Consider the following 25,213-nt stretch of genomic DNA (forward strand, 5'->3'; position numbering starts at 1 on the left):
TAGACCGCGTAACTACGGTCCGTCCCAGAAATCTGTAGAATTACTTGCGCATATGGGGGCGGAGTCCATCTGTGCCGGAATGTATTGCGGGCAGCATCAGCTCGAGGCCGCTAAGGGGCAAGATGATCGTGACAGTGTTCAGAGAGAAAATATCCCATCTCTGCAAGCGATTGGTAGATTCGTTCAACCAATGCTTCCCCCCCCAAGGCGGTCATTGCCCCTGCCCTCCCACATACCACTTGCGCAGAAATCTTATTTCGTCTTTCTACTCTACAATTTCCTGGGACGGACCATAGTGAGGCGTTCGTAGAGAAAACAAATCGCCTGAAATTATTAACTAATCTAAAAACATGGTGTTTTTCCATGTCTAAAAATAACTTCGGAGGTTGAGAAATTTGTTACATAATGTGGTTCAGTATACTATCCCCAAATACCTCTAAAAATATTTGCACGTATACCCCTCCTACCCTGTATATATAGGATACTTTTTTACTGCATATGCGCAGTGTTTTGTAAGCGAAACTTTTTAAGGGAGCTCCAATTTTATTTCCGTATCCGTACATGCAATGAATAAAATGTTAGCTTTATGTCTTGAGTGGTCCCTTCGATACTCATACTGTATTTTCTAAGTTTATTTGCAGAAGTCGGCGCCTATACCGAGACGACTGCCATTCCATAGAAGAAATACATGAAGGTACACTGATGAAGACGGGAAAAGCGTTACGAGAAGGAAAAGCTACCCTGCTGTCATCATGTCTACTTCAAATCTCGCACGTGTTAAGATCCAAACTCCCGATACTCTGCTGATATGTCTAAGCTATGGCCCCAGCTTCTAAATGAAACGTTCAGATTATTATCAGCGGTGGCGGTGCGTCAATAAGAGCACAAGAGCACGTGAACACCTTGTTTCCATTAATGCACGACTAGTTTTATTATTTAATACCGTATTGGCGTAGTGGGGATGTATAATATCAGGATCGAGTATTTTAAACTTCCCGCATCTTGCATAAACTTCTTATGTAAACTTGGCAACATCCGTTCACGTACAAGCCGTGCTCTTTTCAAGAAGGTTACAGAAATTTCACGCATGCGCGGGAGAAAATTGTCTTTCGCTGGCTGCTTATGACTCGTCAAGAGCACAAAGCATTAAGTGAACAGTGAATCTATCCTACAGATGTCAGGTGCATCGATGCCTATCGTTTACGTGCTATATCTCGAGGAGAAAATTTAATAAGTCTGTATTTTAACCTGCAGGTGTCAGCATCTCACTGTCGGAACGTTTACTTTATGTGGATGTGTGTACAGTGCTGCTACGAGGGTGTAGTTTGTGAATTACTATTCTTCAGTGTCGGCATATAGCATAGTTTGGCTTTCAAAGACGTGCTGTCTGAATGTGATGGTCGTATGAATTTAAATATCTGTATCGTGGTGTATATTATTTAAGAATAATATTTACTAGCATGTATTTATAGTAATCAATCTATGCGAATGGGATTACAGTACTTGTATAGGCTATAGTGTATCAGTGTGTTGTGAATCAAAATACAGTATATTACTTAACACACGCTTCTGTAAATTGTTTTATGTATTAATTTTTAACAAACGTAAACAATGAACTCTGTTCAAGTAATTTTGAAGAGTAAAGAACTGGGTAAACTGGCTTTCCAGAAAAAAAAATGGAAATAAAAAGACTAGGTTTCATTATTATTATTATTATTATTATTATTATTATTATTATTATTATTATTATTATATGCTGTTTTCAATTTATATACGGTTTTTTCGACAGTGAAACATTGGAATCATGACATTTCATATTAGGCTAAAAACGTACGATTTCAAATTCTCTTCGATTTTGGAACACAAAATTGTGAACAAACATAATATTTTATCACGAGCCGCCACTGATTATCAGTAATGCACACTGAGAATTCTTCGGTGAGATCTCAGATGTTTCTCGCGAATTCCGTGCTATTTTAGAACGGCTACTGTCTCTTTCTAAAGCATTCCCACTGTCGATCATCGCCGTTGAATTAAATAGAAATGTCGAACACTTAAAGACAGGCTTTATTACATTAATCACATGTATTTTCAGTCTTTCTCTCTTTGTGTTTCTTTTATCGACACCCTGCACGTCACAGACAAAGCGCTCGTTCTTTGAGACTTTCCTCGGAACTGTCAACTTGTCACGTGACAGACCGCTTCCGTGTGCACAACGGGAAACAGAAGAGGCCTCAAGACAATTGCTGCCTGCTCATCTTGGCGTGCAATTCTCACCGGGTATGAACAGGTACACTGACGCTGCAAAATATACCTTTCCAGATTTCGGCCTCAAAGGAAACTCACGCTTACAGGTTTTTGACACGACGGATTTCTGCACGCCTGCACAGACACACAAGATTTTTGCTGTACATTGCCAGTGTATCTGAACCTACATGTTCGAAGTATCGTAATTGCTAAATCTACCTACGTATTCATACGTATCCAAGGTTCGTGGATTCAGGCTAGGCCGAGGGCGATAGGATTTAAAAGGAAGTACAGTATAATCCTTCGCATGACTTCTTCTGGAAGGAAAGTAAAGCCGACAAGTTCATGTCGTAGAGCTACGGTAAAGTACGGCCGGCCATTTCTCGCAGCTGAAAGCGTTGTTAAAGAAAATAATATCATTATTCCGTACCCTGACCAGCCTTGTCACTTTATTTTTTCATTTCACTTATTATATTCCATAGATCTTTCATTAGCAATGAAGCTTTAAGATGTGGAACAAGTCAAAATTTTACCAGATTACAATTACAATGTTTACATTTTTTACGAGATGTAGCTACACAAATTTCCTTAAGGGGAGAGGATGGTGAAATTCATATTTTTTTTCGTAATTGATGCACAATTTTTATTTGTTGTATGTAAAATATCATTGCTGAATTCGAGGTTATATTTGAAAAGATGAAAATGAGGTACAAATTATGAAATAAAAACACCAGGATACAGTAATTCACTAAACTGAATACATCTAAGCAATTTTTAGACATAAATTCAACATTTCTACGATATTTCACTTCTAAAAGCACCTTCTTTAAATCTAGATCACAATTTTGATATTGGCTTTGAAAACTTCAAGATAAACAATTACATTTTAAGAATGACTTTTAGAGACACTTTTATATAAAAAAATATGGAGGAATATTTTCCAAAGGCAACGACATAAATTTCTATTCCAAAGAAAAGTTTCCTTACAGCTTAAAAATGTGTATACCAAATAACTTCGTGTTTGTAGCATTAATAGTTCCGAAGCTATATAAATAGATTTTGTGCGAGATCGTGCGTATTTGCTTGTTTTCCGCACAACCAATACGCGGTAAGTGTGAAATACCACATTCAGTATTCCCAACGTAACACACATAACAATTTTCCTCTTCTTACCGCTTAAGCGCCACATTCATTTTACTGCTTTAGGCTTTTAACATATTATTTTTAGAGACGTTTAACATAGTAATAATTATAAATTGGAAACTTACCACTGCAATTTCATCTAAATTGCAATGTTAATTATTGTTTTTAAATATTTGCAAAAATTAAGTAAAGTCTACTACTCCACGAAACTTATTGCATTCTTGATACAAGTAACATTAAGGAAGCCGTGAAAAAATCAACAAGATTCCAGATGCGGATGTTATTACTGCAATATGTTATATAAATAATATTGTTAAAATATTAAAATGAAAAATAAATCATTACATAACCTTACCGTTTGTTTTAAGTTCGCATTTATAGACTGGGGGAAAAAAAAGACAGACGTATATCACGGCCTGCTGGAGTATAGGAAACACAGAAAACATTTTATAGCAACAATGTTGAAGAAAGATATTTTGGTTTTCCGAAGTTGCCGTCATTAAACAGAAACCAAGATGGAGATTTCATTGCAACTAATTAGAAATTCGTCTTTCAGGTATGTAATAAACGATATTCGCACAAAATAATGTACGATACACGAGCGGTATGTTTGTTTTCATGTTCTCGGAAATTAAAAAAGCTCAACTACGTTTCGCTTTTTCAATCTTTTCCTCGACCATGAAAATATCAACGTACCGCTCTTGTAACGTATATTACTATTGTACGAGATGAAACTACGCTTCAATAATTTTGTTAACACGGAGTAGGTAATAATTCGTGTTATGTTCTTGAAGTGAATTTTATAGCTCAATAATATAATTTACGTTACATGATCGAAATAAAGTTACACATATAATATCAATAAAAGCAAGCACGCCACTGAAATAAGACAGCAAACCTGCAAAAATGATTTTGTGTTTACTCCCTCTTTCGTGAAGGTGTATGAACGTGGGTAGAATCTCTAAAATTCAACTCCGATGCGAGTTCTTGGCCACTACTGGTGACTGAAGTGATAAATGTTGCGAGGAGCCCGACAATAATTAGTTATGGAATCACAATACAGAGAGGAAAAACGTCGGAAAATACGCACCCAGGAAACAGATTGAAACTCGAAAAATTTCCCTATGAAATCTGGAATCACGAGACTCAATCGTTATCCCGAGGCTACGCCGATGTGTTTGTATCGACTTCCGTTATGAAGTACAGTAACAACTTACATGTTCGGTTTTTCCAGTGTCAGCAAAGTAGGCTAACTAATTCCTTATTCATTTAAGGCCAAGACACACTTAACTTTCACTGCAAATGTCTAGATAATATTCTTTTCATATCTTTGTTGAAAGGTCGATCCTTACATTTTATCACTTACGTATTTATGCTTCGACACTTCCCAGGAAACCTGTGTTTATCAACAAGTTTCGGATGAGCGTCCGATTACCACGAAATTAGAACTCGTCTCATCCGCGCCCAGGCGTGTTTCGTGACATGTAAACACGATCGATTCTGCGAAGATCCAATGACGTCGCTTGTATAGAAAAAGAACGTTAGTGGAAATACAAAGCATACCGGAAGCAATTCTTTGAAAAACTATAGCCTAAATGTTAATGGATATATGGACTTTAATCTCGAAAAGAAACCTCTTAGGGTGGTATTCATAGACATTTCGCAGCACGCGATACGAGCGTACTAAGCTAGCCCCGGCTATCCACTGGTTACTAATACAGAATTCAAATCATATCCTATCGCTAACACTGGTTTATGAATACGAAAAAAGCTGATAATCCACCGAAAGCCCGCGCTAAAAATGTCTATGAATACGGCCCTTAGATACTAATACTTCAGATGCGCTCTAAGGACAAAGACAGATTTAAATGCTTTCACAAGCAACATTTTTTAAAGCAAATCAACTGCAATCTGTTTCCGAAGTCTTCACCACGAAATTTTACACGAGCATCCACCAGGATCCATCTCAATTTTTCGCTAAACTTGTGAATTTCTGTCTAGGTAATAGGCCTAACACTTTAAGAGTTTTGCACACTAATTGTACAAACCTCGACAATTGTGATGGATTTTAAAGAGCGATAAAATCCATAGAATGGCTTCCTCAGGGAGGGAAATAAAAGTGTGGATACAGCGTCGAAGATATAAGGCACGTAAAAGATCCCTGTCCCTGATATAAAGATCTCGATGCAAAATTAATGTAATCTCTCGCCCACATTCAATTTCGACAATGAATAAAGTCTGCAGTTAAAAGGGTCGTTAATTAATATACGACCACCACCACCACCACCACCACCACGAGACGGCTTGAAAAACATTGACTACTCAGGAGAAGATTGTTCGCTATTTTTGTGCCTTACAGCTCCAGTTGGCAGGTAACATTTTATTACCTAAGCTTTTGTTTATACCTTATTTTATTTCAAAGAGTGCAGTTCGGTGGCTCCTTTGAACACCCACTTACAGATTTATGACTTCCTACACAAACAACTCTGACAATTCCATCCTGTCCCCTCGACCCAACATTGCACAGTTGCCACAATCCTGGTGACCATCGAAGTCAGACTGACGGGATTCTTGGAATTCGGAAAAGATGCGACAACTCTGCCTCCACGTGGATTTGAAGGGAGCCTGTCAATTCTTCTGAACGAGGGTTGTGATTGGTTACTGACAGGAGAAGACAAGATTTCCGTCACAGTAAGGAAGACATTTATTTATGACAACCAATTAGTAGTGGGCAGTAGAAGGTCTGTCGACAAAGTCCTTTCTATGAAACTGTACTCCATGAAATAAAATTATACAGTACTATACCTGGTAAGGTTTATCTTGTCTCAGTAGCAATAAAACCAAATCCCTTCAAATTAGGGTGCAGATTATAGGAGGATTGTAAATTTTCGGGATTCCTTTCAAAACCTTGTTATTGTATAGGATACCGGAACTGAGTTTCTTGAAAGACAAGCTCAGTGACGGAACTACACAGTACGAAGAGAGATATTTTGCTATTTTATTTTGCGCTACAGAATGTATCAACTAATCCCTTCCGCCACTGGATGGATGGACGGCATCCTTCACTCCCCCCATCGCCATAACAACACAGACGAGGTAAGACATCTCCTTTCTCTCTCTTTTCACAGTGAGACAAGATACATCACACAGGCTTTAGTCGTGGACAAATTTTCAAGATGAATTTGATCTTAATATTTCTGATAATTTCCTCGCCAAAATGTCCGGACTGTATGAAAAATTGTGTTAATTTAATTTAGTTTTACAGTAGTTCTGGACGAAATTTAATTGGGTGTCTAGTTTGAAACGCGTTAGGCGAATGATTTTTTAAATCGAAATTATAGAAAATAAAACGTTGTAGGTGTAAAGAGTATAAATTAAAAAGTACTACTCCAAAAGCAGTTTAACGCTCTTGAACAGTAATAGCTTTATATAGAGCTATCTTGGCGACAGAAACGAAATAAGCCTATCGCCCATCACATTTTTTTTGTCTAGCAGCCATCTAGAATATACAGTGGGCCCTACCTATAGTGATAAGTTAAGGAAATATACGGTCTACCAATGAGATTATTTGTATGACCTCAAGCTCAGACACACATTGGATGACTCAGAGACTAAGGACATATTTGGAAGAAATCTAAAACCGAGGTAGACATAGACCATCGACCATTCCCCAACCAAACATCGAGATACGTCAGACTACAGAAATCAAACTCTTGGCATTGTTCGCTCTCCCGAGCTGCGCTGCTCCATTTTCTTCAATTGTCTTCCACATGATTCTCTCTCTAGGCGGCCGTCGATTGTTCTACTGCACTGAACATGTAAAAGTGGGACGACCGTTTCCTCGATTCTGTATTTCTGTACCTATGCAAGAGTGCAGTTATGCCTTCAATTGGACCGTGACCGTTTGTCATGTCATTCAGCATTTCTTCATTGCTGAACGGGCCACCTCGCTATTTCACAACCACCCCATCGTCATTTTACCCCCAATATCTTTCTCTTTTATCGGTTATTAGACAACGATACTGTATCAACTATTCGATTATCTAGCGCCGGTAGAATCGGTGATAGCGAAATGTTAATTTGCAACACCAGCCAGATAATTCGCCACTGAAATTCCTAACATTCTCCTTACAAAAAGATTGGAGAAAATCTTTGAAAAAACCTAGATCAGGGTTTCTCAAACTTGTTTGAAGTGGGGACCACTTGTTAAAGTTAGAACAGTTCCGCGGACCACCTTACTCTTGTTCCCTTCAAAAGCAAATTCATCATTTTCGTAGCATATTTTAATACCAGTATACTTATATTTTAAAATTGAATTAAGGTTTGGTACTTTGGTCCTGTGTTATGAATTCGGGTGGTCCTTGGCTGTGTTACAGGCGCGGCGCCAGATGTGCAGGGAAAAGATGTCGAGAAACACCACGTGTATAGTGCTTTAAATCCCTCTCTTGCTGCTGAGATTAGAGTGGGAAGTCGATAGACGGGTAGGTTAATAATTTCATAAAATTTATTTTTTTTATTTTAGTAGGTTATTTTACGACGCTTTATCAACATCTTAGATATTTAGCGTCTGAATGAGATGAAGGTGATAATGCCGGTGAAATGAGTCCGGGGCCCAACACCGAAAGTTACCCAGCATTTGCTCATATTGGGTTGAGGAAAAACCTCTGAAGAAACCTCAACCACGTAACTTGCCCCGACCGGGAATCGAACTCGGGCCACCTGGTTTCGCGGCCAGACGCGCCAACCGTTACTCCACAGGTGTGGACTAATTTCATAAAAGTCAATACTGGGAGAAGAAGTGAAATTCGATTGCCATGTGTCATTTCCTAATTCTGAGATTTTAAGCTATAGTGCGAACGCAATTCGTTTGAATTGTATTTTTTCTTCTGTCTTTTTAGAAGGACCACAAGGGCAGATCTCGAGGACCACAGGTGGTCCGCGGACCATAGTTTGATAAACGCTGACCTAGAGGATATACGTAAGATCAGTGGGATTCGAAAATACGCCAGTCCACAGATTTTTAACGTTTGTCAGTAGACCATGACAATGGTATTCGCAGATCTTGCGTAAATTCGGACCTGCAGTCTAATGACATTTTGATTCGTTACATTCCTTGCAGTATAACAAAACAAGTAACATTATTTTCCTTTCAATAATCCTTCACACTGGCCCTCGTTAATGATACATTGTAATTAAAACATACGTGATCTTCCATGCACACCTAAGGGATCTGGGTGGAGATTTTCAATGAAAACCGGATTTTTTATTTTGTTTTAAAAGAAGTACGTACAAAACTTGTCCTTTAAACAATATATATTGTGGGTGTATCTCTACAACTAAGTTCTTCAAATGGTCTCTCTAAAATGGCGATGCATATCATCTAATTCATACTTTCTAATGCTGTTCTCAGTAAGTTAAGATTTTTGAAACGTAAGTGCACCTTTCTCCGAAACTATCGAATCTATTTACATAAAAATTTTACAGAGTTTTTTTAAACTTGCATTGTACAAAGTAGACCTACAGTTTTATGAATATCATACACATAACATAAGAAAAAATATATATGCACTGAAAAAGGGCCAAAATTTTATCAAAATGTAAATTTTAGGTGAAATATTCAACTAAATAAGACTTTAGAATTTACAGTATACAATTAGTAGATAACCTAAAAAGTACAAGAAATATGCGTGAAGACTATAGCAAGTAATGTGCACTTTACGTTTGAGATACATTTAGCAAAGTGAGAAAACAAGTTATCAGTTATGATGCTTTTTGCACTTTGATAAGAAACTAATTAATTAGTCATTATTTTATAACCACTGCAATTTTTATTCCACTCGGAGTACTAAGAGCCTAAACATATTGAACTGAAATGCTTTAATCGTATAGATATAGAATCACTACCCAGTCCCCTTAAATAACCAAGGCAAAGACGTCATCAGGAGCTGCATAAGAACATAGTCGGGAATCAACTACTGCAACAATATGTAAACAAGAATATAAAGTGCATGGAAGTGTTGAATATGTTTCTTTCATTTAATAAAAGCCGTCCATGACCCACGCTCCCCACCGTCAACACGCAACTCAATGGGGCAAATATTCATTAAGTTAACCGGAGTCTGTTGCTGTCCTCAACCGGAGATAAATTAAAACGTCACAAACTCACCACGCCCTTGGAGACGCATGCAGTTATACATTTCCGTCTCGAAGAGACAAGGAAAATACCCAGTTTACAGAACACAGTTGGAGCACAAGTAGAGTTAGTTTCCACTATTCGAAATGGGAACATACCAATTCTTGGAGTTGTGTAGCCATAGTACTATTCGGAAATTCAACCACTATCGGTTCCTTGTTCCAACTTACCTGAAACAAAACAAAAATACACAGTAAATATACAACACATCTGAAAACGTAGCTGAGTGACATCATGCAATCTATGACCAGTTAAGTCAGTGGAGTTTGTGCGTAGCCTACAGTTCTAACGGAGAATTTTGGCTTCCCTCGCCATTTTTATTTCATAACTAGCCGTACCCGTGCGCTCCGCTGCACCCGTTAGAAACAAATATAAAGTAATCACATAATTAAAATAGGACATTAGCTCCAGGGAACATTCGTGTTTGTTAGAAGAATAAATAGTTTAATATGTTACTTAATTTAAATTCTATTAAAAAGATTAAAACACGATTACTTTCATTTGGTGCAATGACAATTCCTTTAACATGTTTCTTATTTGTTATTACATGCAACCATAGTTTAATGAAGATTGACATATCTTTTAGTTTTAAAGTGTATACTTTATATTACTTGCTATGTTTCCATTGAATTATGGTAATAACTTTTTTTAACCCTTGTTTTCTACGTCTTCAGTAAATGGCGCTTGGCCCAATATGGTTCTGAACCCTTCAAATAACTTAAATAGTGATACAGCATAATATATAGTGATATGTAATTATATTCCTTTCTTTCGAAAATGTAAGAATTCACGATCTCCTATGTGCCATTGCCACGGAATGAATAAATGTGTTTTTTCTTCCTACTAAAAAAAAATTATACTTTACACATAGGAGTTACTGCAGGAACAACAACGCTATAATCTGAGGCGGCGGTGAAAATGTATTGTATTGTTATTTTAAAAGTCTTGTAGCCTATATCCTTAAATATCAGTCCTATCAAAATTTTGCATAGAATAAAACTTATCGGAAATCATTTTTAAAGAAACTTTTGTTATGTAACATTTTTCACAAAAAAGCAATAATAAGCGAGATATTTCGATTCATTTAATTCAGGCCCCCTTATAACCCCCTTTTAAATAACGTATTTTGAATACAATATAGCCTATAATCTAAGTTACAACGAACTTAATTTATATTCCAATTTCCATCGAAATCCGTCCAGCCATTATCGCGTGAAAAGGTAACAAACATTCATACAGACAGACAGACAGACATACAAACAAAAATTTCAAAATAGCGATTTTCGGTTTCAGGATGGTTAATTGTACATGTTAACACCAATTATTTTTTGGAAAATCGAAAACTACCAGAAAAATTTTGGCTACAGATTTATTATTAGTATAGATTACTTCAAAACTTCCACATAATTCAAATCCTCAAGTTTAACTCTGTAACTTCACGGTTGCTTTCGTTATTTGTAACACGCGCAAATGGAACCGAAGTGCGTAAACGCGTGCCAGTTTGTTTAACAGTGTTTTAAGTTAAAGACTACTTATATTCGACGTCTGTGAGATATTTGAAGGCATTGGCTAATGGAAGGAAATCGGATAGAACTGACGTCACGCAAGTACTAAGATAAGTCAACGATGGTTGAAATAGAATCACAAATGGACAAGCCAGTTCGATGCAGTGGCGGATCGCTTCAGGTATATTTACAGCTACAATAATTCCACCTATGAATAAATAATTTATCCTATTATTGTTAAGTATAACAAACATATCCCAGTAGGCCTACTAAACCTGAAACATCAGTTCCAAGATATGCTAGCGATTTTACCAGAACAACAAAACACCAGTCACCGGCGTAGTTTAATCGGCTGGGGCCCTTGCCTACCGATCCAGATTGCGCTCGGGCAAGGGTTCGATTCCCGCTTAGGCTGATTACCTGGTTCGGTTTTTTCCGAAGTTTTCGATCGTAAGGCGAATGTCAGGTAATCTATGGCGAATTCTCGGTCTCATCTCGCCAAATACAATCTCGCTATCAACAAACTCATCGACTCTAAATAACAGAGTAGTTGATGCAGCGTCGTTATAGCTAAAAAAATTGATACTAAAACCTCACTACTTTCTTCAACTGTATTAAGTTCTTTTAGTAACAAGGAATTCGTAACACGGGGGCATATTACTCGATTTACATCTAAATCTTCCCAGCGTTATGGACAGTTTCAAGGGCGCATGATCAGGTCGTCCACGGTGGTGTAGTACTGTAGTAGATACCATTTTAGCTTTCGTAGTCCGATGGTTATGAGAGGAGAAAAATTCGCTCAGGCGCCGAAGATCGAACCCGGGTCCTTCGTTCTACGTACTAAGTGCTCTAACCACTGCGCTACGCCGAAGTTCAATCCACAGCACCGGATCGAATCGCTCTCCTCTAGTATTTTTCCCTTTGTGGTCCGTCTCCAAGTTCGACATATATGTTGACATTATATATGGTCAACTGCCATTATACAAGGAGCGCACTCAATTGACCTGGTGGCCGGAATTCCACAGTGTTATGCACTGTTGGGAGAAGTATCTACCCGGGTTCGATCCCCGGCGCCGAAGCAAATTTTCCTCTTCTAATAACCACTGTTACCATAACAGATATATTCTGTAAGACCAAAAATTAATATTTACATAGATTTTTCGTAGTCTGAGGTTCGCGGGATCAAACCCGGCCAAGACCAATAAAACCCTTAGCAATTTTCCTACTTTTCCGTGGATATGAGCCAGGTGAAAGAATCCTGTTACTGAGATATCTACACAAAAATATAAGTTTAATAATTTCTCGACCATGTTGAATAACCCCTGCAGTTGAAAGCGTCGTTAAATAAAGACTATTCGTACTCACTAGCAGGACTGTATCAACATTTTTGCCGCCTCGGACCATTAAAAAATACTGTCCCCTTAACCCTCCGTAAGGCACGGTGGAGAAGTTACGTAGGCTATAGGTGGGCACTTCGGATCTTTAATGACCTCTGAGTTTTTTTAGAAAAAATCTGTGGTTATATTATCACTTCATCGTAGTCATTAGGCACATAAATCACTGTCACAAATTACAATATCTTCCATAAGAACACAGTAATGATTAGGCTGATACTTATTCTTCGCTGGCACGTTGGAGAAGTTAAGTAGTTGGGCACTTGCGATCTTTCAGGACCCCTACATTATATTTACAAGAAATTTTGTGATTATATTATTACCACTTCATTGTAGTCATAAGGATATTATATCACAATCTGTTATACTGTAATATTCTTTTCAGTCATTATAACAATTATTATAAATTCAAACCAAAATTTAAATATTTTCATTGGGGTTTTCAAAAGCCTCAAGTGCCCTCGAAAGTAATTTTACATTTCAGATCAATTTATGACAAGTGGAAAACAAATTTTTAAATTAGAGAAATAAATTAATGTGCAAAATCAAGCAAAGAGATACAATACCCCACGTATCCATCAGAGGGTTCATAAATAGCCACTGTATCTACGAAAATTTAATTGAAATGAAAACAGAGAATTGAATAATCAATATTCAAGTGAAAGTAGTAAAAAGGAAATGATAGACACGCTGCAAATAAAATTAAACATAACTTCAAATGTTAATAATGATGTGTTTGAAAGCGGACGTTTGTGTTTTGTCACGCCCCCTCCAATACCAGCCGCCCTGGGCCACGGCCCATGTTGACCCACCCGTAAATATGGCCCTTCTCACTAGATCAGGTGAAGAGAAGAATTCTTAGGTATACGCGTGATGTTCACGGTGGATTTGTTGAAGTACCCTAATAAGTAATAAGTAACTGTAGCCTATATAGAATCGAATCGCTGCACCGTGTCCATATATGATAAATAGCATACTTTTACGTACCAACCTAGCAATCAATCAGTCAATTATGACGTCAAATAATTGAATAGACATGAAATGAGGGAAAAAAGAGAAATCCGAGAAACACACAGACACACAAAAACAAATGGAAAGAGAATGGCAAATTACTATAAAGAAGGAAGTTACCAAATCATTCTTCCCCACGGTAAAAGACTGACTACAAGTGAACATCCTTGTTACACCAAATTTTATAGCCCTTGTTACAGGCCACGGAAGACTCAGATCACATATCACTGTTTCAAGATTATAGCACAGTCTAGTATATACAGTCACGAAGCACAATACGTAGTAAATATGCATACATAGATAGTTGCTAACCACTAGGATCGCTAATATCGCCTCATTACAGACAATGTGAAATAGTACTGTCACAGTCAATTGTTCCTAGCACCCTCACAACTCAAGCTTCGTGACTGTATATATTAGACTGTGATTATAGGTAGTCAAGAGTGTCCATGCAATACAGCAAAGCAAGCGGTAGGCCACATTTGAGTGTAAAGAAACTAGACAAGTAACGGAATGCCTTTAAAAAAAATCTGTAATAAAAAGCGGAAGGCGGCCAGTCACAAAAAATACTATGACAAACTTATAAGAAAAATTTATAGACTTTGTAAAGAAAACCTAGTTTGAAATTTTATGATGAGAGCCAATGCAGTTCCCACTAATGGTACATTAATGATAATGAAAATACAATAAACTGCTACCACATACAGAAAGAGAGATACATATAATACAATTTTATTAATATAAAATTAGCATACGAAAATTTAATGTAACCTAAGAAAATAAAAAAAAATATTAAGTCGCCTGATTAGCAAAAAATTAAGGTATCAGTTTAAAGACTACTAGAATGAAACATCATGTAATAACTAGTATCTACTGTTACTCCAGTTGTAATGGAACGTGTTTGGCAAAAAAAGAAAAAAAAAACACACATACAACACAAACTTGAGGAAGAAACGCCGAGCCTCTGGGGTACAATGACTAGCCCATTCGGTCTGACCGTGTGAACCCTCTCTGAACTTTGTAAAAGAACTCAGACTTTCCAGACATGATGCTAGCAATTCTTGATTCAACTGCCCGTGGAAATTCTCTCTAGATAATTCAGTTTGAAATAGCTCTTAATTTCAAATCCCTTTCATAGAATTTTAACTCCCGACGGTCCGATCCCCAGAAAGAATTTCAAATCTGAGTGTTTTGCACTTAAAAATATATCCCGTCGTTGGATGATTCAGTGACAGTTCCAGATCAGAACATTTCGATAGGTTATGGTTCAGCTGAATAACAGAGCAACAAAGTTGACACAGTGCTTTATCTATACTGTTTGCACTCCATCTCTTGTACCAAGAAAGTAAATATTACCTTGTACTGAAGACTCTCAAATATCAACATTTACTGTTTAAGTTCAAAATTGTAAACCGGACTACCACAATTTTAATACGTTAATAGCAGTCAGCAGCAACTCTCAACACAAATGATACTATCGCAAAGGTATCGCCTTATAAGCAAACATTCTGATGGGGGGGAGATGAAGTTAATTTTTTTCTTTCACCATGATAATGTCAAAAGGAGTGCATAGTACATATAACAAAACGAATATTTCAAATATTTTTTGTGCGAGATCGTGCGTATTTGCTTGTTTTCCGCACAGAACCAATACGCGGTAAATGTGAAATACCACATTCAGTATTCCCAACGTAACACACATAACAATTTCCCTCTTCTTACCGCTTAAGCGCGACATTCATTTTACTGCTTTAGGCTTTTAACATATTATTTTTAGAGACGTTTAACATAGTAATAATTATAAATTGGAAACTTACCACTGCAATTTCACCTAAATTGCAATGTTAATTATTATTTTTAAATATTTGCAAAAATTAAGTAAAGTCTACTACTCCACGAAACTTATTGCATTCCTGATACAAGTAACATTAAGGAAGCAGTGAAAAAATCAACAAGATTCCAGATGCCGATGTTATTACTGCAATATGTTATATAAATAATAGTGTTAAAATATTAAAATGAAAAATAAATCATTACATAATCTTACCGTTTGTTTTAAGTTCGCATTTAAAGACTGGGGGAAAAAAAAGATAGACGTATATCTCGGCCTGCTGGAGTATAGTAAACACAGAAAACATTTTATAGCAACAATGTTGAAGAAAGATATTTTGGTTTTCCGAAGTTGCCGTCATTAAACAGAAACCAACATGGAGATTTCATTGCAACTAATTAGAAATTCGTCTTTCAGGTATGTAATAAACGATCTTCGCACAAAATAATGTACGATACACGAGCGGTATGTTTGTTTTCATGTTCTCGGAAATTAAAAAAGCTCAACTACGTTTCGCTTTTTCAATCTTTTCCTCGACCATGAAAACGTCAACATACCGCTCTTGTAACGTATAGCTATTACTAGTACATACAGAGAAAGTGGGAAATTAGTCCCTACCTGCAAGTGTTCAGCACAGTCCATGGGAGGAAACTGGCTAAGTAAACCTGGCTAAAAATTAGTTAGTTAATTGCCACTACTGAAACGTTTGATGTATCTGGCCTGTCTTCGATAAATAGAAAGGCAATTTCCCTTGCAAGGACGCATTTTCGCTCACTTCTTAAATGATAGCTACACCTCCAATTTCCCCATTCATTCATTCATTCATTCATTCATGATTACTGTTCAAATTCTGATACTTATGCATTAGAAACCATGGCTGGGAATTTGTGGCATAAATACACCTAAGTCTAAGGGTCGGACAGAAAGAATAAGAAATGATGCTGTGCTAGAAAGAGTAGTTGAAGGAAGAATACTGCTGAAACTGGTCAAGAAGATGCAAAGAAATTGGCTGGGTCACTGGCTAAGAAGAAACTGTCTACTAGAAGATGCAATGAAAAGAATGGTGAACGGGAGAAAAGTTCGGGGTAGAAGAATATATCAGATGATAGGGGCGACATTAAGATATACGCATCGTGTGCGGAGGTTAAGGGGAAGGCGAAAAATAGAAAATATTAGAGAATGCTGGGTTTTCAGTGAAAGACCTGTCCTTGGGAAAAAAACTATGAATGAACTATCCCTAAAAATAAAGCTTGGTAGAGACATATTTACGTCAAATCCTTCGGCCTCTGCAACGCAACAGACCTACTCCTTTGACGGCGGCCCCATCCTGAACTGTCATTGCGCCTCCTATTGTAGGTTATGTACTTTCAGGGCGTGGTGCAGTCACAGTCGACCTGATTTAATTCATAACGATTAAAATAATGGAAAGTTCAACTACTGTGCTTTTCATTTAGGACGAATGCATTTAATGTCTGAATACACAGGAAATGAAACCGCCGCCTTGCGACTCTGCACGCCCCGTATTGCAATTCTTCCAAAAGATGATGAACACATGAGGGAAAGCAATGCCACTCAATCTATACTAATAATAAATCTGTAAGCGAAATTTTTCTGGTAATTTTCGCTTTTCCAAAAATAATTGGTGTTAACATGTATAATTAATCATCCTGAAACCGAAAATCTCTTTTTTGAAATTTTTGTTTGTATGTCTGTCTGTCTGTCTATCTGTCTGTCTGTCTGTAAGTTTGTTACCTTTTCACGCGATAATGGCTTAACGGATTTCGATGAAAATTGGAACATAAATTAAGTTCGTTCTAACTTAGATTTTAGGCTATATAGCATTCAAAATACTTTATTTAAGAGGGGGGTTATAAGGGGGCCTGAATTAAATAAACCGAAATATCTCGCTTATTATTGATTTTTGTGAAAAATGTTACATAACAAACATTTCTTTAAAAATGATTTCCGATAATTTTTATTCCAGGCAAAATTTCGATAGGACTGATATTTAAGTCTGTCTGTCTGTCTGGATGTTTGTTACCTTTTCACGCGATAATGGCTGAACGGATTTCGATTAAAATTGGAATATAAATTAAGTTCGTTGTAACTTAAATTTTAGGCTATATAGCATTCAAAATACTTTATTTAAAAAGGGAGTTATAAGGGGGCCTGAATTAAATAAACCGAAATATCTCGCTTCTTATTGAGTTCTGTAAAAAAATGTTACATAACAAAAGGTTCTTTAAAAATGATTTCCGATAAGTTTTATTCCAGGCAAAAGTTTGATAGGACTGATATTTAAGGATATACAAGAGATTTAAAATAACAATACAATACATTTCCACCGCCGCCTCAGATTATAGTGTCGTTCCGTAACTGCTATGTGCAAAATATTAAATTTTTTAGTAGGAAGTAAAACAAATTTATTCATTCTATGGCAGTAATGCATAGGAGATCGTGAATTCTTACATTTTTACACAATCAACTCTATTAATTTGGAGTGATTTATTAAAGGATGCATTCAAGACTAATTTATTTAGAAAAATGTTAAACGAATTATATTTGCACCAAATGAGAGGTCTCTGGACCAAAATGATAGCATTTTAATTATTTAAATACAATTTAAATTAAGTAGCATATTAAACGATTTATTCTTCTATCAAGCACGAATGTTCCCTGGACCCAATGTCCTATTTTAATTATGTAATTACTTTATATTTATTTCTAATAAGTGCAGCGGAGCGCACGGGTACAGCTAGTTCTCCAATAAGAACCGAGCAAGTGCAGTACCTCTAGTTTTTATGCTGTGCGTGCGTTGCTACGGTCGGTGCGTGCGTCAAGCAGTTCGCACTCTCTCGAGGACGCGAGGCGACGGTCGGTTCGCACTCTCCTGCTCAAACCCCGTAACTAAAATAGTATTTCTCCAACTTGTGTTCTCATTCCGATATTTAATACCTTAACGGATTACAACTATTACAGATTTCACTTTGCGTGAATGCAATTTTCTTAAATTGCGAGAGAAAATATGTCTCGCTCCAATCGCTACAGGACATAATCGCGTCTCATTTAAAATTAAAAAGCTCCAATTGGATGGAGTTTGCATTATTTTCTTTCCTACAAACAATCCGACAATCTAGCAAGAAATCTCCTCGCTTTCCAGACAACTGGAATAAAATTATGTTATCCTGAAGGCGAAGGGCGAACCATACCGCTACGTCCATCTGCGACAACTTCGGGGTCTACAAAAGTATGATGTCATAAATTTAAACATTAAAAAAAAATACTAAAGTTTTAAGCTTCTTACTTTAATAAGTGTTACTAAATGAACTTCAAGGGTTACTGATAATTTTTAATGAAAAAATCCCACACTTGAAAACGACACGAATCCGAAACGTATGCGAACAAAGAGCAGGTCTATACTTCGTTTCATAATGTCCGACAGGAGATGTAAACATTGTCGGCAGAAGAAGAGAGAAGTGTAATTGTATTCAACCAATGACAGAAGTCTCATTCCATGCTTGACTTGAAGTTGGAATCGTTCTACCTCGTCCAACTTCAAGACAAGCGTGGAATCTGCCATTGGTTGAATAGCAATTATAGCCTACTTCTCATGTAACAGGCTCCGGCGTAGGGACACCTGATTGAAGGTAACAACTCACGTTAATACTTTAACGGTCTTACTAATAAACCGTGTATAGTTTTTATACGAGACTTATGCAGAGTTGAGACAGAAAACGTTACTAATAAACCGTGAATAAGCTATGGACGTATAAACAGGCTGTAACTATACAATGGGAATTGCTTTGCAGTAGTTATATACACGAAACTCCTTGTTTAAGCGTTGTATATGGCAAAAAAATGGCCGCCCCTCTAACAGCTGTTCGTATCGACTGTCATTTTATGATGATGGTTACCTTGTAACCACAGAAGAACAAACCAAAGATCATAGAATTATTAGAATAATATTTTGTAGCTTGTACTCTTGACCAAAATGTAGTGTGGTAATCGATTAGAGCCAGTTGTACTATCGATATTTAACACGCCACACTAGAGCGCTCTACCGGATGCAACAGAGAACCTCAGATATTCTATTACCTTTCGTAACGAAGTAATGACGAAACTATGACGTAGCTGTGTAACAGTTATACTGTTATACACGACGTATGTAGTGATTATTAGTAAGGAATTTACACACGACTTATAAACGAGCTACTCATTGTATAAGTATAAGACAGTTAAACGTCTGTATATAGAGTTTTTATTAGTAAGACCGTAACAATATACAGTAGGAATGTACTGTATATACTGCATCTGTACAGGGTGAAATATATTTTGTGCCCTGCTATGACGGACTGTTTACATGTTGAGACACGAAGTAATGACGCGCCCATCTCTCAGTCCGCTCGACCAACACAACACTATAGAGTATAGACCTTGCGTTCTGAACTTCATGCGTTTCTGTGCCCAGGACCAAAGCCTGCTCATGAGTGACGCCTTATTGGTGTCACTTATGAGATTCAAACCTGTTTTATGACATTGGATTAAACAACAACAATAGACCTAATATTATTGACACAGAGGTAAACAAGTCTCAGAAATAAGTAATTAAGTTACATGAATTGATCAGCGTAGTCTTACCCATGATGCAATTAGTAACCTCTGCCTTCGTACAAATCAATGTTGTGAAGGCAGTTAACAGTAAGAGAAATTGAATTTAAAGACGTTATGGTTGACACAAATGTACATCAAATGGCAAAATGCATTCAGTTATTTTAAGTAGGCCTATACATACAGTATATCCAAAACTCGATTGGGTTCTTTGGATACACACTCTGAAACACAGAAATAAAATCCCTTCTCAAGGATGTCACAATTCTTTCTCCCTTGATGTGAAGTACTCTACAGTATGTAACGGAAGTAAATTTCAGATAAATGTAAGCCGTTTTCTTTAATGAGAAAACTGTCTAATTCGCGAGGAAGTGCTTTTATATACGTAGGCCTATGTTAGACGCTGCTAAACTTGAGACACTACTGCTGGGTTGCAAGAAAGCATTTATAGGTTCGTTAAACACTATTGGTCCTATAATTATTCATTTAGCGTCAGTAAGCGTTGCAAGAACGACCTTTAAAGCTACTGCTTCGTTAAAGCACTCTGTAAACTATAGGTCGAAAATCGGAGCTATAAACTGTTAACGAATCGTTAGCCGCCATATTGTACGTATATGTCTTGTTTTTTTTTATCTGACAGTATTAAGTAATTTCGTGGGTGTTATCATCAGAAGTAAGTGAAATGTAATATACATATCACAGTGAACTCGAGATTCATGTGTGTATAGGAAAAGTTCTGTGAATAAACCAATTTCATTACTATTATAGAATCGTCTGAAATAGGGGTTATGTTTAATATGGTACAACATCTACCAAGACCAAGAATACTGAGACAGATCGAATCCTCTAGAAGAATACGATAATATTGATTTTAAGGTTAGATTTAGATTATCGAAAGACACATTCATGGCTCTCTTGCATGAAATAGGGCATTATATTGGAAAACAAATCGCACGCAGTAAATTGCCTTGCGCTATTACGCAATAGGAGCGTTTCAGAATGTGACAGTGGATCATATTCATGTTTATAAATCCACAGTTTGTAGAATAATAAGACGTGTAACTGCATTGCAAGAATGAGAGAACAGTACGTTACTATGCCTCAAGGAAATTCTGTACAAACAGTAAAACAGGATTTCTTCTGAATTTGAAATTTTCCCAACGTTATTGGTGCATAGACTGTAGCCATATGAAAATTCAAAGCCCTAGTGGAGACTTGAATGAGATGTACCGAAACAGGAAGGGTTACTTCTCTATCAATTTGTACCAAGCATCGTTGCATGTTGGCCTTGCTCAGTATTTGATGCCTGTCTTGTGCAAAGTTTGAAAACAATGACTATCCAAAAACACAATAGGCCTATTACCATAGCGACACGCACGTATAATAAACGAATTATTTGCGCCGGCTACGATGGCTCTATCATTTTTAATTTTTACCGTTTAAAGGTGGAATAGCTAACAGATCGTTAATTATCACATTTGCAACGACCTATACTTTAAAGACTGGAATAGTTTAAAGGTCCGTTACTTAACGAGAGAATAGCAATTTATGGAACAGGTTTCTTGCAACCCAGCATTCGGTACTTAAATATTTCAAAATCTCTCAGTCACGTGCCGAGAGTCCGACTGGCTAATCATGTACGCCGATATTAAGATAAAGTAAAATTGTAAATATATGAGATGAGCATTTCAATGTTAAAGCAAACGTGAGAATCCCGGAAAAATATCCTCGCCCTACCATGTTCACTACAAGTTACTGTAATATTTATTTCAGTTGGCGACGGGGAGCGAACCAAAGTCTATGCAATAAGCCACTGGCACTATAGTACGGATCTAAAGGAAGGGCTAGATTATGGAATAATTAACCAGGTAGTCATGATCCCAGGAGCAACAAAGGAAATACATGTAAATTTTAAGATACCTTAGCAAGAGACAGAAACTCAGCCCTCACAAACACGATGCACACACGCTACCTCGCGGCGAGCCCGTTCGGAAGGTCGTCGCTGCATAATACAGCACACACTCGGCGCTGGGTCCATAAACAAAAAAGTAGCGCATCGAACAAAAAGTTGAGCTTGGTGTTTTTGCCCCTCTAGACTGAATCCACCAGAAGCGGCTTACTGCATGCCACAACTCCATCCTGTACCACAAAGTCGCTTCCGAAGAGCAATGACAAGAACAACTGCGTCAACGTTATGTAGTCCAAAGTTACATAATACATTTTCCCTTATATTCAACTAAAAATAATTTCTAGCATTTTGTGTGCAATATACCTTCACCTCAATTATTTGCATCAGTCGAAACAGTCAATAACTAAACCTATGCAAGGTGTATTGTTCCGCCTGCTACCAAGTGTTCCCAAATTCCTACAATGGAACCTTTCGTAAACTCAGACAGATTAGGAGGTGTAATTGTGAAGGTAAGTTTTATTTCAAGTTTAAGATCACGCTGAATAAATTACCATATTGTAACAAGTCCTAAATATAATTTATACCTGATTATTAAAGATAAAAGATAAGCCTATTTATGTCCCCGTAGGGCAATGGCTTTCTGTCAAGGGTTTAGTTCCTATATACCCAACGCAGCGAGCTACTTATATTACTTATGTTATACGTGCAGTTCTGCGTTGTGTAACTTTCTCCATTATCTTGTCACTTCATCCCTCTTAGCCCCAAATATTTTCTAAGTACCCTATTCTCGAACACCCTTAGCCTCCGTCCCTCTCTCAAAGTGAGAGTTCAAGTTTCAGAACCATACAAAACAACCGGTAATATAACTGTTTTATAAACTGAATACCTCGGGGGTAAAAGTGATAAATCTGAAAATTGATATTGACATTTTCTGGTTTTAATAACCTATAAGCCACATTATCTTTCATTTGGTTAAATAATTATGTAAATTTGTTAACAATGATTGGATTATGCTGCTTGAAAAATATGACAATCCTCTTGTGTTTGCAGTATGCTATTTGTAAGCTTAAGTATGGGTTATCATTATTTACTCCCGAAGTATTCAATTCTAACTTTCAGCTTTTTTGAGAGCAGACTGGACGACAAAAACTTCTCAACCGAATACTAATTGGCATTTTCCATATTTATTCTGTGTTTAATTTCCTCCCGAGTGTCATTTATATTTGATACTGTTGCTACAAGGTATTTGAATTTTTCCACATTTTCAAACGATAAATTTCTAATTCTTATATCTCCATTTCGTACTTTATGTTGAGGTTTCGTAACAAGCTGCTTTTTATGGAGATGGGTTGCTAGCCCTTTGCCAAACCCCCAAGTTGGAGGACCATCCCTTAGCAGCTGTCCGCGACTGCTTATTCAATATATTCGCAGCTACCCTCCAGACCTGATTATTGCAAAGTCATAATCTATAAGCTACCCAGCTTCAAATATTCTGCATACGACGTGAGCCAGCAGTGGACCGGGGCGATGTAGACAGATTTCTATAGCATTATCTTGCGTGGTATTAGTTCGTGCCTTAACGACGGATTGTGCAAAGTGTATAAAGTCATTTTCAGAAATAAATATGTAAATACATGATACTGAGCCGGCAATGTATTTCAAGATACGAAAGCGACAACATTGTTATCGCGCACGTACGACTGCATAGCGCCATAGCGTACGTATAAATCTCGGTCTCACAACCCACATCTGAGTGGAAGCCAAGGGAAGGCAAACAGTTTCAGAACTTCACTTTTAATGTGGTTAATTGGATTAAGTTTAGCGACTTACATTTAATACTATATTACATTAATAGTTTGTGGTTTGTGGAATTAAATACTGCGCTGTCTTCGAAACCAGCGCGCGCACCAGTAAACAGCTGAAGTCGCCGTTCAATTTTATTATCAACATACAGTAGCGTGCAAATTAATCCGAACAACGTAATTACTTATGCAAAAACACTCAAACAGGATAAAAAAAGGATCTGAGACATACCTCAGTAATCTATGTGGCCTCCCATGTTCCTAATAACAGCTCTGAGACGATTTGGCATGGATTCCACTAATTTCCCACAAATATTCTTCATTTCTTCATCGCGAAACCATACACCAATGAGGGCAGAAATCATCTTCTCCTTTGTAGAACAATCCATTTTTTGCATTCTTCTTTTGCAAATTGACCACAAGTTCTCAATGGGGTTGATGTCGGGTGAGTTACCTGGCCAGGGGAGTACCTGAATATTCTTCTTGTTGAAGAATTCTGTAGTTTTTCGAGACGTATGGCATGGTGCCAGGTCTTGTTGGAACACACCTCTGCCATCCGGAAATGATTTTTGCAGCTGGGGTACGATTCTGGTTTCCAATAAGTGAATATATTTGTCAGAATTCATCATTCCCTTGATAGGTATTAATGCTCCAGGCCCTTCATGTGTAAAACAACCCCAAAACATTACTTTAGAGGGGGGGGTATTTGGGTGCTTGTTGGAGATGAGCTGCTGTTATTTTTTCGGATCCTTTCCGTACGTAAGAAACACTGTGGCCGTGGACCTCGAAATGAGACTCATCGGAAAAAAGTACATTCTTCCAGTCATTCACTGTCCAGTGTTGATGTAATTTTGCCCACATTAAGCGTTTTTTGCACATAACAGGGGTTAGCAGTTGCTTCTTAACAGGCTTACGAGCCCTTCGTCCAGCTTCCAAAAGCCTACACCGCACTGTTGTGACGTGAATACTCGCCCCAGTGGTAGCCATTAACTTGCGGGTTAAGTCGACAGTAGTTAGTCTAGGATTTAATTTACTTTTCCTGACAATTAAACGATCATCTGCAGGTGAAGTCTTCCTTTTCCGGCCACAGTTTCCTTTTTTCTGGGGTGTGATGGATCCAGTCTCCCTGTATCGTTTTATGATCGAATTAACAGTAGCCAAACCGATGTGACATTCTGCAGCAATTTGCCTCTGTGTCATAGAAGAATGCTCTGCTAATGTTATAATTTTAGACCGTTTTCGTGGAGTTGTATCCATTTGTGAAGACGACAGAATGTACACAGGATTGCAGTATTAGTCTTCAACACAACTGAAATGCTTATAAGTACAAAACGACAGGCAAAATGTCACATATTAAAAAAATAATAATAACGACAGACCTTCAACAATGGAATTACACGTACTACAGATGTCAATTAAAGCGGTATGAGCAGCTGTGAGGCTAACAATGACAGAAAATGTAAAAATATGTCGTGTTCGGATTAATGTGCACGCTACTGTATTTACCTGAGTATCAGAAATCATAAACCATTCGTATGCGTTTGTCGGCGGCTTCAACAACAGTCCGTAA

General features: G+C 37.3%; 1 protein-coding gene across 31 annotated transcripts in view; it reads right to left on the reverse strand.

Annotated features, from left to right (window-relative positions):
• LOC138707444 (titin homolog) overlaps nt 1-25,213 on the reverse strand; it is a 421,318-nt gene that overhangs the window by 166,919 nt on the left and 229,186 nt on the right. For 22 of the 31 annotated variants that reach the window (XM_069836896.1, XM_069836895.1, XM_069836894.1 and 19 more), the window contains exon 1: nt 9,682-9,720. The exons of the other annotated variants lie outside the window; for them this stretch is intronic. In XM_069836896.1, coding sequence (XP_069692997.1) covers nt 9,682-9,705 — 24 coding nt within the window. In that variant the 5' untranslated portion in view covers nt 9,706-9,720. Of the gene's footprint in view, nt 1-9,681; nt 9,721-25,213 lie in introns of those variants that run through there. 31 annotated transcript variants of the gene reach the window in all.

This window comes from Periplaneta americana, chromosome 10, assembly GCF_040183065.1.
Source record: "Periplaneta americana isolate PAMFEO1 chromosome 10, P.americana_PAMFEO1_priV1, whole genome shotgun sequence".
In the NCBI taxonomy this organism is placed as follows: domain Eukaryota; kingdom Metazoa; phylum Arthropoda; class Insecta; order Blattodea; family Blattidae; genus Periplaneta; species Periplaneta americana.